We start from the raw sequence: 15545 nt of genomic DNA, 5'->3' as shown, positions 1-15545 counted from the left end.
CAGCAGGGGTACTTGAACCATTCCCATCCAAGTTATCCCCCCTTCCTGGTGCCAACCTCATACAGCACCATGCAAAGGAGTGGCTCCAGCATTCCTTGCTGCAAGTGCCCCTGCATTCAGACCACATGCTGCTGGTAGTGATCCCATCAAAAAGGTGGCTTCAGCTGCACTGACTTCTCTCCAGGAAGCAGGAATTAGCTGATTTCAAGATGGTTTCCACTGACCACTTGAAACTGGGATCTAATTCAATTGTCTTCAGGAAATCACTGTGATATGGAAACTCAGGATCTGAATCTTTCTGTCCTCCTTCCTCATCTGCTTCCTTCCTGCTTTTTCAGCTCAAACCCAGATGCAGAGCTAGAAAGAGAAAGAAATGCAGGATCCTGGTGCAGGGAACCAGGAGAATGGTTCTACAACTTCCAACCATGCACACAGATACCACGCACCTACTACAGCCTTGCAAGCAAGCATGTCTTCTGCAGTGTGAGTAGATGGCCTTTCTATAAAAACCAAACCCTTTCACCCTTTCCACTTTTTGACCACCCTCGTCGTTTTGGGAGTGTTAGCACTACACTTGCAGAGTGACATCGCTGCACCCAGCTCTTTCGGTGCAGCTGCACAGAAATTTGCTGTTTGAAATAGCAAGTGCTTGAAGAAGCAGGTTTTCTCCTGGCAGCAGGCCCTGCGCAGCCTTTCCATCTGGAATTTATGCAAAGGCAATGCTTTTAGTCACACACTACCTGGCACATACCCCATGGTCCAGCCAGCCAGCCTGCTCTGCTATTTTATTCCTAATACACTGTATCTCCAGAAGAGGGAGCTTGTGCTTCATCCTGTTCTCTGAGCATCTGCACAGCTTTAAACATAATTGAAAAACTCAAGAGCTGCTTTCTTTTCTTCATCAGCGCAGCCCCTCCTTCTTTCCCTGGACCCTTCACACGTCCAAACCAATGACCACACTTGTGATTTGTATCAGGAGTCAAAGTGAAAATGGAGGGTTTTTTTCTAAGCAGCACCTGTAGTGTTAACCCAGGTCTGAGCACTTCATTTATACTTACCTGGCCACCAAAGAAAGCAAGAGGCTGGGATGAAGGTTAGGGGAAGCCAAGCAGATCAGTGGAAGTACAGATCACACAACTGAAGGTGCTCCTGACAGCAGTATGTGGGTGGTGCACATCTGCATTCATACTGCTTGGATCCAGACAGGGATGTGCTTGAGCTCATCCAAACACCAAAGTTGGTCTTGGAGTTCTACAGATACATAATAAACAGAGCAGACAACACTATGCTTTTTTGGATGCTATATAATGCTTGGTGAAGATCTGAGAAGCACCTCAGCCATGCAAGTGGGCACAGAGGTGTGAGGAATTGATATGAGGTGCCAGTCTGGACCCCTGGGCACAGAGTGGTCAGTGGATCAAAGTCTACCTGGAGGCTGGCTCAAGCATCTGCTCCTCAGCCTTGACCCTGAGTACAGAGACCAGGACGGCCTCAGAGCCCACGTGGTGGCAGAGGGAGAAGCCAGAGTCAAACCATATGGACCTGGCCATGATGCTCGTAGGAGGACTTCCCAGCCCCAGGGTTGGAGAAAGCCATCACACATCACTCAAGCAAGGAATGTTGACATTGTCCAAGGGCTCACAGGAGCAGCAACAGTAGAACCACATGCACACGGCTCCCGTCTGAGACACTAGTGACTTTCGAGATGCAGGTCAGAGGTTTTCTGTATCACCCTCAGCCGTGACACGATGACAGCAGAGGTCCTCAGTGAAGGCAATGAAGTCCAAGTGATCAAGAAAAGGAGTCCACAGGAGGAAAAACTGAATGTGAGTTCAATAGGGTGTGAAACTCAGTGAGTTCGAACTGAGAAGAACTGAAATGGTTGCAAATCCAGTCCTTCTCCATGCCCCACAGTCACAAGGGAGAAGAGGTGAAAGGGATCCTCTCCCTCCTGCAGAGCATGGGAATGCCCAGTGCAGGGATGTGCAGCTGGACTCACATCCAGCCATCAGCTTCTTTCAGCCTCTCAGCTGCAACAGCCTCCTCAGGAACACACCTCAGGGTGCAAAGGCATGTTGCAGTGCGTAAGGAAGATAAACCCAGAGCAGCTCTATCCATGGAAAAAGGAGCTGTAAGGTGATGAGCTGGGTCCTCCAGTGTCTGGCCAGCAGGGAAGGACTCTCTGTGCTGTGTGGTTGGATTTTGTCTTCTGCCTGGAGATCATCAAATCCAGGATCTTGGGTTCTGGCTGAAGAGCGAGGACAGTAGCTGGTCCAAAATTTCCCAAGTATTGTGCTGGTAACAGGAGCCTTCCAGAAAAAAGCTTTATATGGTGGAAATCCTGAATTTATGCAAACTGATGTCAACCACCGCTAATCTTTCACCGTGTATCTCCACAGAGCAAGATGTTCTTCAGCTCCATTATCTGCTTTCCTTTCTTTTTACCAAATCCTCACCCTCCACATGAAGAACCAATGCAGGAGCCAATGCCAGGTTGCTCCACCCATTCGTAAGTATTCCGGTCCTGAGCTGTGCCATGCCAGTGATCCCTACCAGTATGCTCTGGCTCTCCCCCTCACTGAGTTGGGCACTCCCAGGGCAGTCCCATCGAGCCAGCTTGAGCACTACAGGCACTCACAGCTGAACCTCTCTCCCTCAACGCTGTCTTCCTTCCCAGTGTGGCTGTTGGGGTTTGGTTCTGGCCACCTGCCAGGACAGTCTCCAAGCTCTCTGTGGCTTCCAGGCAGGGAAGACTTGTCCCAGCACCAGGAGGCTCAGCAGTAGGGATTACCCAGGACTGGTATTCAGATCATCTGGACTCTGAAGATATTGACTGCTCTTGCAAAAATACAGAAGCCTGCAAGACCCTGAGCACTGTCTGCCCTTCGCCCAAAGCGTGGGCACGGCCCCCAGGGACCAGACACCAGAATCTCCCTGTGCAGCCAACGGCTCAGCTGAGAGACGGCTCAGCAGTCTTAGAGAGGAAGAAAAGATACACGTGTCCCTACACAATTATTATTTTTAACTTAGAACTAACAGTTTCAAAGGCAGCTTTTCTTTTTCACAGCTGCCTCCACCTAGAGGAAGGGCCTGGAAGCCAGGTATTTCAACAACTTTTAATGGATCTTTCAATTCATGTCTGACCTTACAAAATGAAAATAACAAGGTCACAGTCGCATCCTAGTTTTATTACAACTGACCTGCAGGCAAAAGGATAGAACTATTACATAAACACTCTGATCCGTGTATAATATCTTAAATAGAGGAGGAAGTCAAACCAGGATACTGGATAAAATATGCTGAAGCTCTTTGAAACAGTTATGTTCCTGAGCTTCATTTTACAGACAATAAGGCAACATGCCTGCACATCAGCTTTTTGATATTTTTTATACATTTTTTTCTATGTTACAAAAAAAACCCCGAGTTCACAATGTACAGTTCTTACACTATTTTCACAGCTTTTGAACACTATACACACTTTTTTCCTTTTTCAATAGATACATTATAATAAATGGTGCACCCTTAATAGTTTATAATAATCTATGCTTGATACTCTAAAGCTGTCCATCTGTGCAGCCATCCATGACACCCCACCTCAACCGTGCCTTTGTCTTTGGCAGCCCAAAGCTTCACATTTCCATCTGTCAAAAGCAAACCCATCACGCTGCTAAAGACAAGCTTTGGACAAGGTCAGCAGCAGAGAACGGACCCCAGCCATGCCGAAAGTGCTGAGCAAGGCAGCCGCTTGTGCTGGAAGGAAATTGATTCTCAGCGTTAGCCCTCTGAAAGGTTTTTGGGTAGCCTCTGACTGAGGTGTGAATCAGATTTTACTGTCCAAAAGGTGGGGGCAACTGCAGAGCACCTTTGCTATCTTTACCAAGTCTACCTTTACTGGATCTCTGCCTCTTTAGTCCCCCCCAGCCAGCACCCCTGACACCTGGTGTGCCCAAGGTTCTGTTACAGGTGGCTAAAGGCTGGTGAGACGAGTCACGGCTGCGTGGATTTGCCAAGCCTGAGAAAAGCTGAATTTACTAAGGCTAAGAGGCTGGGGGCAGAATTAGCATTTTAGATACACTATGTTCTTGTTCAACTGATCCTTCCATGTGATTAATCAGAGCTGTCATGAATGAGTAGTTACTTCAGAAAGCTCCATCTTGACTGCTTTGGGAAGACTTCAGTGACTGCCTTGACTGAGAAGCAGCCCCGGAGAAACAAAATGCCGGAAGGGCAGGACTGCACCTCCCTGCCCAGCCAGGCATGCTGCACCCCAAGGGATCATATCGGTGTCAGCCTCAATACCAGAGGGACCAGCTTCAGCAGCTGAGCAGGAGGGGCACAGTGCTGCAAGCCTCACACAAGGGTGTCATGTCTGCGGCTGGAGAAACACCAGGCACCCACAGCATTGGCCCTGGCACTCTCGTTCCCAACCGAGCAGCTGGGGCAGGGATGTGCTCGTGTCCAGTGCTCCCGCATTAGCCCAGTTTTCACATGGTAGCATGGGTTCGACATGGGAAGCCTCTTCCTTGGGAATCCTGCCAGTAGTGCTGTGTTTTCACTCCCAGAGGGCTAAGCATCTCTAGCTCTCTGTGTCCTGGGTCTGGTTTTGCTGCAAAGCTTTGACAGTAGGTTGCTCTAACATCGATGAAGTCTAAGTGCCTGAACTAGACAACTCAAAATGGAAATCAGAGACCCTGCAGCCTTCATTGTATCCCTGGTATGCTACTAAATTCCTGAAAACGGAAATGTTTTGGAAAAAATAAAGTTTTCAGGAAAAATTAATCGTCGAAAAAGATGCCAATTTAAAAAGAAAAAAAGCCCCCAAAACGACTGATGCACTTTTTTGCTCAGCAATGGGCCAGAAGATGACAGCTTGCCTGGCCTTGCTGGGTCACCTAAAAGCCCACGAGGTATCAGACACTCCCTCATCTCTATCTGCACCAAACAATCTCAGTGGGGTTTGCTCTAGGGTGCAGTAACAACAGCTATGGAGAGTCACGAAAGAGGCTGAATATTCCTAGAGGCTGGTGCAGGTCTCCAGCAAGCTAAGCAGAGATCGACATTTACAGCAGCAGGGCAGGCAGAGCCCCAGTGTGGCAGGGGGACATCCTCACCATCCTGCTTGCAGTGGTGAGAAGCAGCGTGGAGGTTTAGCCTTGTGACACTGGGCTGGGCCGCGGCAGACTGCCAGGCCAGCCTCGGGGTCAGTGGAAAGGTGCTAGCTTCAGGGCTGGGAAGAATGAAGAACATGGGATACATTGACTGGCAACCACAGACATTCGTCTGCGGCTCATTAAAACTGCTGCAGACCACATGAACGGTACCTGTCGAAATCAAAGTGAAGTCAGCTGGTGGCGAGCACTGTGCAGCTACAAATCAGGTCACAAGCAGGTTAAATTCAATAGAGTGTTTAATAATTCTTCAGGTCAAAGGTCTTATCTTACCAGGTAACAATTTACAGGACACCTAGTTAAGAGTGGCTGGCTTGGTAAAAGGAGGAAGAATACATTATGTCCCATCTCTGAATAGTTTAATGTTAGCCTCTTTGAACGCAACATATTTTTGGTAAAGACATATTCACTATATTTAACATGATCTCTCTTTAACAGGACGTTCAGCTGAGCACACTGTCCCCAGAAAGTACACTGCGACTGTAAAGCAACAGAATTTCATAGCAGTAAATCTATTGCACTTTGTGAAGAATAAAATTCTCCTTTGCCTTTCTAGCTCCAGAAGGCAAAGCTTCTCGTTGGTTAAGCAAGTTCTTCTCCCTCCAGGCAAAGTCTCTTAATGTTCAGACAGACAACGCCTAACTTTTGTGTGTTTGCCTTTATTATTACTTGAAACAACAATTGGAAGAGTTTGAGAGAAAAACCTTTCCAGTATCTGCTGAGAAGTCTCCAAGTTTTGAGTCTAGAAATGAATTTTAGGTGCAATCCAATCACGGTCAACAAATAAATGTACTTATTTCCACATATCATGAATATGTCCACAAAAGAGCAAGATGAGGTCTCTCTTTGACCAACACTAACACTGTGTGATCAGGTATTACAGGGATGCGCTTTATATGTGACAACAGTATACAGACAAGATGGAAATAACACCAATATTATTGCACATGGTGTCTGGGCGAGCGTTAAAAACACTGCAATATGTGATGAAAATTCTTTACAGCTTGTTTCCTCTCAGCCCTTTTTCTGGAGTTTGATGTAGCAGCAATATCAATCGACGTACATTGGAGAGCTGGGAGTTGCTGGCATTTGATCCAGGATTTTACAAACATAGCATGCAACATCCACTGTGCGTTCCTCATACATCAGGATGAATGGATGCTTCTGGAATCAGAAAAAAACCAAGGTTACGTTATCACTTCCAACACAAGTCAGCTACTCCAGATAAAAGCTCAGACTACGGATTTGCCTGATGCAAGAGCACATGGCTTGGTGGAGGCTGTAGGACAACAGGACATAGCCTGGTCCATGACGCTTACGTACAGGAAATCTGTGTCTCAAATGTACAATACGGAGGTGGGACAGGACTCCAGGAGTGTCAGGAACTGCTGGGCAAGAGGTGGTGCAGTATTAGCAGCACCTGGCTCCTCTGAAGGAGGTGATTCTCCCCCTCTACTCTGCTCTTGTGAGACCCCACCTGGAGTGCTGCGTCCAGCTGTGGAACCCAGAAGGATACAGACCGGTTGGAGCGAGTCCAGAGGAGGCCAAAAAGATGATCAGAGGGCTGGAGCACCTCTGCTATGGGGACAGGCTGACAGAATTGGGCTTGTTCAGCCTGGAGAAGAGAAGGTGCTGGGGAGACGTTATTGCTGCCTTCCAGTACCTGAAGGGGGCCAACAAGGAAGCTGGGGGGGACTTTTTACCAGGGCCTGTAGTGACAGGAAAAGGGATAATGGGTTTAAATTGAAAGTGAGGATGTTTAGATTAGATATCAGGAAGAAATTCTTCACAGAGAGGGCGGTGAGGCACTGGGACAGGTTTTCCAGAGAAGCTGTGGATGCCCCATCCCTGGAAGTGTCCAAGGCCAGGCTGGATGAAGCTTTGAGCAACCTGTTCTAGTGGAAGGGGTCCCTGCCCATGGCAGGGGGGTTGGAACTAGATCATCTTGAAGGTCCCTTCCAATCCAAACCATTCTATGATTCTATGACATGTACTGAGATACTTTCAAGAGGTTTCATCATCAGCCTTGTCAGCAATGGGGAAACATGAGTGACAGGGAGACAGACATGGCTTGTGGAGGTCAAACAGGAGATCAGGACACAAACGCAGTTCTTCTGAACCCTGGCCATAGGAGGCCCAGGAGGCCATACTAAGCTGACCCAACTCAGAGCAAAGTAATGACACGGTGACTCTCTGGACCAGGTCACCAGGCAAACTCCTTTTGTATCACACCATCACCATCAGGGATCCCTGGCATGGTTTCACACATTCCCTGAAGAGATGCCCAGAACTCCTCGAAGGTGCATGGTTGCCAAGCGTCACTGATCCAACCCAAAAGCATCACTGCATTCTCTGCTTTAGGACTGCCCATCACAGACAGGCTCTGCCGGTATCTTATTCCAGAGCCGTGCTCTTTCAGGTTTGACTTTTGCCTGAGAACTCCCACCATCACTGCGTGGCCTGTGCACTGGAGGCATTTACGCAGGACAGCACTGGCCATTTATGTGCCCAGCAATTTGTCAGGGCTCCTGCACTGTACCAGGACCTCGAGCAAAACCAGCATTTCTATGGCACACCCAGCATGCCTGACCTGCCCACTGCAGGGATCACCGATCCACTGCAATGGGGCATTTCGCCCATGGGGATCTTCTGTGTTCATACAGAACATTAGTGTCATACAGACACTAATGATCTTGGCTATCACCCTGACTAAAGGCCAGAGACAGTGGCATCGAAGTGGTGCTCTTCCTCAGGCCATAGAGCTGAACACCCTGCCTGGATGGCCCAAGAAGACAAGGAGCAACTCAGACACAAGACTCAGCCCCATTGTGTGACTCGCACAGCTGCGATGGCAGCCACACTCTGCACTCACCAGAAGCTCTTTGTACTTCGGCCTTTTGGACTCATCCTTTGTAAGGCTAAAGAAAGCAGAAAGAGAATTAGGAGTAGGTGGGATTTGGCAAATTCTTACAGACATCAAATACAAATTCTTACAGGACACAATGTTGAATACACTGTGGTCATGGTGGGACTCACTGCCTTTTGTTTCCTGGAAAACCACAAGGACTCTCTCCCTCCCTCCCTCCCTCCATGGCTGAAGAGCAAGTGTGGTCACCAGTAAATGCTGTTGGCGACGGAGCCCAAGGGAGCTGCAAGTGGAACACTATCCCAACTGCCAATGCCTCCATATGAAGACGGGTTTGACTGCAGCATAACCACCAGTTTTGGGCAGCAGCAACCAGCCTGTCCTCCATCTATCAGGCAGCAGAGGTCAGAGACAGAGGAGAGCCAGTGCTGCCTGCCAGGGCACAGATGGGGGACACAGACACCACCCTATCATCTTGGTGTGTGCAGGCGGAGGCCGGGGCTGTAGCAGACAGCTGAACCTCTCTGTGGGGCCAGGGCCCTCCCAGCTCATTCCCAGCACTGATGGCACATCCAGCACTGAGCAGGCCACAGCTGCTGGGAAGGGAAAGGAGAGGTGGCATGGCTGCCCATGGGCAGCTGAGGGCAGAAGGTCTGGCTGGAAAGCATCCCCTCCTGTGGGGCTCCTCTGATACCTTGACCACCCACTGGGACCCAGCGCAGGGGGATGGCAGTTGGCAGGGAAGGCCACCAAAGCCCCTGCAGCAGGGAGACATGGCGGACGACAGGAGAGGTGATGGGGACCAGAGGCAGAGGGGCTGCAGGATGGGGCTCAGCGATGGGCGGCCCCGGCAGCCCCTGCCCTAGGAGCCAGAGCTGCACCACTGAGACGAGAAAGGACAGATGTAGCATCTTCCCTAAGCAAGGGGAGTTAACTCTAATTCCCAACAGCTTTATTTCCACTCCACAGCTCTGGCTGGACCTTTCTCAAGCTCAAGCACTACTACAGTGTGGCCTCAAATTATTTGGAGAAGCAGAGGGTAATTAACGCTGCACGCCCGGCACTGCTCTGCCTTGTGATCTTCTCCTGCAGAGCTGTGCAGGGGCAGAGAGGGCAGGAAATCCTGCACCTGCCGCACAAACATTCTTGCTTCAGGCATTTGCTACCCAACAGCAATCCATTTTCTGACCTCAGCAAGTCTGGGGGTTCAAATATACACAATTCTGTAGGGCAACTAGTCAGAACTTCATCTCACAGTTTTCCTCTGAAATTCCTATGCATGTTTTAATAAAGCAGTCCTAGAAATACTTTATTTCTTTTCCAGTATGACATGAGACTGTGTCTGGAGTAGCCATTTGCAGCACCAGGTGCCATACAGCTCCTTCACAGGCACATCTGGTCTCCTCCCCAGACACGCTAGACCTCGGGAGCTCATGGCTCTGCCTCTGAGCACAGCCAGTTCTGCAGCTGCCAGCCCAAGACTCCCAAAAGCCAGACCGAGATCTTGGATACTTTGCAAACTCTGAAGTGGAAAGCAGTTCCAGGAGTGTGACTTCAGACAAGCATCTAACACAGGGATGTGGGCTGAAGGGGAAAATCTTCCACCTAGGCACTCACAGCGCTGTTGGGATCCAAAGCAAATTGGGAAAAAACAAACAAACAAAAAACCACAAACAACCAAAAAACCCCACAAAAACAAAACCAAACAAACCAATATAAAAACACCACCACAAAACCCAGGAACTTTTTAACATTATTGAAAACATCCTTTCTTCACTGATCCATCATTTGAGCAGGCAGCCACACTGCAGGACTCTTTCAGCATTTTTCCCGACTCTTGAATGCACAAAAATACAAGATTATTAGATTCACATTTGTAGGGTAATGCCCAGGAGATTTATGCCATCACCTAAAAGTACAGCCTTTTTGGAGACTCACCTGTCTGCTTAATAACACCAGAGATTACTGTCTGCACTTAAGTAAAGGTTATGAAGGGAAATATTTATCACAGCGTTGCTATAAAGACGTCATAAATATTCTAGGCAGGAGTTAGATTATTTACAAAACCAGATTAAACAAAAACCAGAACTAGACTGAAAACTGCCCCATGGTCTATGCACTGTGGCTGTTCCAGACCAGCAGGCTGTGGGAGGGGAAAATGGGCTTGAAATATGAATCGTCCCAATCAGACCCATGTGCCAAAAAGGCTGCTGTTTAGCAGAGGTGCCATGCAGGCTCCGTTGGGTGGTCTGGAGCCAAATTCACCAGTGCATACAGGGCAGGAGAGCAAGCTCCTGGCTTTGCAAACTCTAATGATACGGTGTCTCTCTATGGAGAAACATATATGTGGGAAACAAACTATTGCTTGTACTGTATATGGATAAAGCAACTCTGACCTTCTAACCAAATACTATGCTATTTTGGACTGAAAATTGGAAGCTTCTTTTGAGCAGCAACCTGTTTTGATGCTCTGTTTTCTGCAGCCCAAAGGCAATAACCAGGCCTTCCTTACAGCCAGCTAGAAAGTGGAAACTGGTCTCCATAAAAATTCATAATTCTGAGAGTAAAATCCAAACTATAAAACCATCACCAGTGGATGGAAAACCCTGAAACAAAACCTACTGAAAGCTGAAGTTGTCTACAGCTGAGTCTTCCTGTCTCACAGGAAGATGAGATGGACACCCCTGCACTGGGAATGTCTATCACCTGGGTCTGCCCAGGGCAGAAAGTCCCAGAAGACAAACACAGGGCACACTGATGGATCTCCTGTGTGCTTCAGATTAGGTTAATACCACCATTCACATTTTGGTAGAAAAAAAATTCATCAGAAAATTCACCATCAGCCCTTAACCTAAGCAGGACCACACACTCGTTGCAGGCAGACAGACTTCCCCAAGCCCCTCCTGCACAAACACTGCACGCTCTCCATCCAAGGCTGACTGTGCTGTAGAGGTCCTGCCCTACAGAAAGCTATCTCTAGCCTTCATCTTGACATATGATTGACAGAAGACAGAAAGCCAAGAACCAAGAAAGCCACCCTCTACAGGTCCCTACAGTCACGGGCTGGAAAGCCTCCTGTCCTTGCCAGGCAAAAGGCAGGACCTGTACGGATCCTCTGCTCAGCCACGAGACAATACTGCCAGGTGTCTCAGGTTTCTGCTTGCAGCAGAAAGGGCAAACAGCAAGTCTGTCCCAAGGCTGTGTCATACCAAGAAACAGGATGGACAGGACAGGCCCTTATCTGCTCACACAGACCTCCTGCCATGGGTTCATACTTACTGCTTCTGATCATGCCTCTCCTGAGCACAGACTCTCAGAGGTTTTCTCCTCATCCCTTCTCCGAAGAGCCGTTTCCAAAGGCCTGCCTTTCAGCCCCCACCCAGACAAGTCTCCCCTCACCTCCAAACCAGCAAAATGCAGAAGATCCTCACATTGGTGCAGGAATGTGAAACTAAGCTAGGAAGTGCTTGGCATGCAACCCTTGCCAGATACCTAGAAACGACAAAACAAGCAAAATCCAAGTGCTTTCAGTAGGAAACACTTACCACAAGTTGACAAAGTTGATGAAACTTGGGGAGAACTCCCTTTCCTCTGAGTTACTCAGCTGTGGTGGGTCTCCTTTTACTACTTGTGTCAACTGGTCAAACACACTGTTCCACTTGGGGTAGGGGAATCGCCCCGTGGCCAGCTCATACTGCAGAAAGACATTAACGGCACCAGAGAGGTTACACAAGGTGAAGTCCACTCATTTCATAAGAAAATGTCTGCAAGGACCCTGATAGCCCCAAAAGGAAGACAAAGATGAGATTGTTCATCCCATTCCCTATATGAAGCTCAGCTGAAAGGGAAAATTTTACCCACCAGGAAGTTTTGCTGCCTATGTTAGGAGCACCTCCAGATTTAACCTGACTATGCCATGCCTTCATGTTGACAATGTCTTCTCCACTGACTATGAAATGAATCAATGCTCTTACTAAGGTGTTCAAAAGCAGGACAGAAAAATCCTCCAGTCCCTTCCCTAGCCTCTTAACAACTGCTAGAGAACATGGATAATGAGAATGACACAATCACAGAATATATCAGGTTGGAGGAGACCCATAAAGTCAAACTCCCTGCTCCTTTTAAGACAATGAAAATGAGCATTTTAAAATGCTAGTGGGGAAGACAGAAGCTCTTGGTTCATACGTATTGCTTCTGCTTTCTCTTCTATTTCAAAACCTCAAGAAGGGAAGATCTTTTCAATTTACCAATATGTTCACCTAGCAGTGCTGTGGTTAAGCCAGAGAGGAAACAGCAACCAGGATCCAGGATTTACTGAAGTCTCCTGCACAGCCAAAGCACACCAGATGTCAGGGCTGAAAGAAGCTTATTCACACAGGCTGGATACTCTGTTCTGTACCACCACACTCACCATCTCTTCTCATCTGAGATTCTGAAGACAAAATTCATTTATGATCCAAAACCTTCTCCTTGCTCAAATCTATTTTTCTGCAAAGCATAACTGCAGCTAAATGTATCCTCATGGGTTCAGGAGAGCCATCTGCCTTGAAGGGATTTATATTGTTTCTGAGCCAGGAGGTGCCCACTTCAATCACAACACACAAGTGATTCACAACAGTGGAGCTGGGCTTTGCTTCAAGTACGTGTTTGACACCAATCAACTCCATCACACTGTAAAGGACATGAAGGCTACCCACCTGGAAAGTATCACACCACAGAGGGCTTAAACCTCACTCACCAATGTAATTCCCAAGCTCCAGACATCTGAGCGGACATCATAGCCTTGCCTGGATGCACTGGGATCTATCCTTTCAGGCTGAAACAAGAAGGAGGACCAGTCAAACACTATGCCATGCAGGAAGAATGAGAAGCATCTGCAAACTTAGGAAAAACTTTAAGTTTGTCCGGCAAGGCAGAGCCTGGCACATCCTTTAAGACAAACTTGTTGGTAGGGCAGATATCCAACCCCAGCAGAGAAGCATCTTAAGGAATCAAACACTCACTTTATAGAGGTATAATGTAAAAGGTGATCTGAAACGGCAATTCATCACAGCCCAATCCTTTTTTTCTTTTTTCTTCTTTTGTACAAGTACTTTGTGTAATTGTTACTGTCTATTTATTTAGTTTTAACTTTGGGATCTCTTCAACACGCAATCTTGCTTTCTCTGTTTTTACAGCAAAGTTGTCCCTAGGGAATCATAACAAGTGGAATAAACATCACCTCATCCACCAGCCCAGGGAACTGGGCTTTAGCATCGTCTATCAGAACTCTTATTCCCAACTGTCTGCTGGCTGCTAAACCTCAGGTGATATTAAGTGTTTGAAGAACAGCTCTTCTTTACAACGTTTTGGGCATCCCTTGAAGTCGATTGTGATGTTACAAGGTCTTCAGACATCCACAAAGTTTTCCATAGAAAACATTATCAAGCCAGACATGGATGATTTGAACTTAAGAGTGAGTTGTCCAGAGAGAACCAGCACAAAACATCTTTATGCTTTGCATGCCATCCTTATGGGAAACCTCAATTCGGCCTTCTTTTGGTACAAATGCAATAATTAAAATGTCAAAAGAAACAGGGTCTCATTCAGTTTTGACTACAACAATATTAAAGAGACATGAATTGCAATAAAATACTAAATTATCAGGTACAGGAAATACTATGAAGACCCTAGTTTAATACAATTTCATGGCAGATGCTGGCTGAAGAGTACCATGCAATGAACTAAGCCCCTTAGTGCAACCTCAACCCTCCAGTGGACCACAGCATGAGAAGACTACCATGTTCGCACAATACCTCCCAGCCCCCAAACCCTCACAGTTCTGGTTGTTCTACCATGCTGCCAGCTCTCCCCTTTGCAGCCTACTCCTTCACACACCTACCCAGCTGTGACCGCTTCCAGACCTCTCCCGTTCCCTAAGTCACCAGGATCTTCCCCAACAAGGAAACTTGCCCAGGCCATGCATACCCACCAAGGAGCTTCCACCAAACTTCAGTAGTTTGTGGCTTCTCCTACAACTTCCTTACTACTCCTCAGTACATGGCATATTGCCTTCCCAGCACCACTGATGTGTTTTATTATCCTAACTTCCAGTTACGGGATCTGCCTTGAAAGAGACTGGCTTCAAATACCCTGACCATGCTGACTTTCCCACCCTCTTAGGTCTGCCCTCTGCAATACTTTCATATCCTTCGGTTATTGCTTCCATTCATCTTAAGCTCACGTATTAGTCATTCCTCTCATGACCTGGATGGACTTTTACAATAATTCTGGTAGGAGAGCAGACAAAATAGTAAAATTACTAACATTTAACTATCTTAAACCTACCATCAGCCCTTCACATGCTCATCTTGTAGCTCAGTCAAAACCAATGACATTTATATTGCAGGTAAACCCATGCTTCTAACTGCTCACAACCCAGCACCCTACCTTTGCTGGGTCTGCTCAGCCTTTCCATACTGAGTACACCATCACAACAGATTACCAATCACCTGATAAGGAATTAATAGCTAATATAAACATCCATTTCTTTAAATATGGGGAATAGAAATGTAATGACAATTTCTCCACCATTTTGTAGCTGAGACAGTGGTAGAAGTACATGAAAACAGCAAGAGAGGTGAGGATCTGAATGGAAAATGTGTATTCCTAGTCCCCGCTACTTGCGTATTTGAGGGGAGGATGGTTTAGTAAGCAGCAAACATTCAGAGTGTGGATGCTCTTGGATGTTCTAGGAGGTTACTGGACATTTCACTAAGAAGTAAAACATCTCAAGGAGGACCACGTGGGTAAGCACTGGCTCACACTCAGGCTCAGGAAGGACAAGAGGAACTCAGACTTATAAATTAAAGCTATCTTTTACTCCAAAGTAACGCATGGAATAACATCACCTCACAGGTGCACAAAAATAAGTCAAAATGCTCTCTGATATATTTCTGTGAAGAGTCCAAAATATTAATAAGAAAGCAAACAGAAAACACCAGCAGTAGGAAGGTGGATGGAAAAACATGGTGACAACAACAGACCAGCATTAGATGTGGCACTGCCGGCACCTCCTCTGTCCCCTCACACTGAAAAGAAGTTTACAAGGCCTCTCATCAACCACATTTATGAGTGATGCTGCATCCACCTTGCTCTCTCGATGCCTAGTCAGCACAACAGACCTGCGCCTTCCCAACAGCCTTGTTTGCCTATGGGCCACCCCACCCAAGCTCCCCCCAGCATTCCCAGGTCTCAGGCCCCAGAACAGCTGGACTCCACCAGCCCAGCAGGATGCCCAGGACCATGCTCCTGTGACTGCAGCCCTACAATGCCAGTTCTGCCTTCCCTCTGTGCAAATCTCTCATTACATTCTCTTGCCTCCAACCCTCCTGCCAGAGGCTGGTGGCTTCTCCTGCTGACATGGATACAGCAGCAAGAGTAGATGTGAAGCACACCAAGCTCTCCCTTCCCTGTTCCTCAGGCACAACAGTGTTGTGGCCAGCAGGCCAGAGGAGGGGATGGGACTGGCC

General features: G+C 47.6%; 1 protein-coding gene across 1 annotated transcript; it reads right to left on the bottom strand.

The window, feature by feature from the left end:
- Positions 1 to 5389: 5389 nt before the first annotated feature.
- Positions 5390 to 12850, bottom strand: MAP2K4 (mitogen-activated protein kinase kinase 4; the record flags this gene model as incomplete). Its single annotated transcript, XM_010158463.1, has 4 exons — positions 5390 to 6332; positions 8041 to 8086; positions 11580 to 11728; positions 12773 to 12850. Coding segments are annotated over 4 exons (387 nt in total), but the record flags the coding sequence as incomplete, so codon positions are not given.
- Positions 12851 to 15545: the final 2695 nt, after the last annotated feature.

Source organism: Eurypyga helias, unplaced genomic scaffold, assembly GCF_000690775.1.
Source record: "Eurypyga helias isolate BGI_N326 unplaced genomic scaffold, ASM69077v1 scaffold22789, whole genome shotgun sequence".
In the NCBI taxonomy this organism is placed as follows: domain Eukaryota; kingdom Metazoa; phylum Chordata; class Aves; order Eurypygiformes; family Eurypygidae; genus Eurypyga; species Eurypyga helias.
Note: the sequence above shows the minus strand (reverse complement) of the source record. Positions and strands in the feature narration are given on the sequence as shown.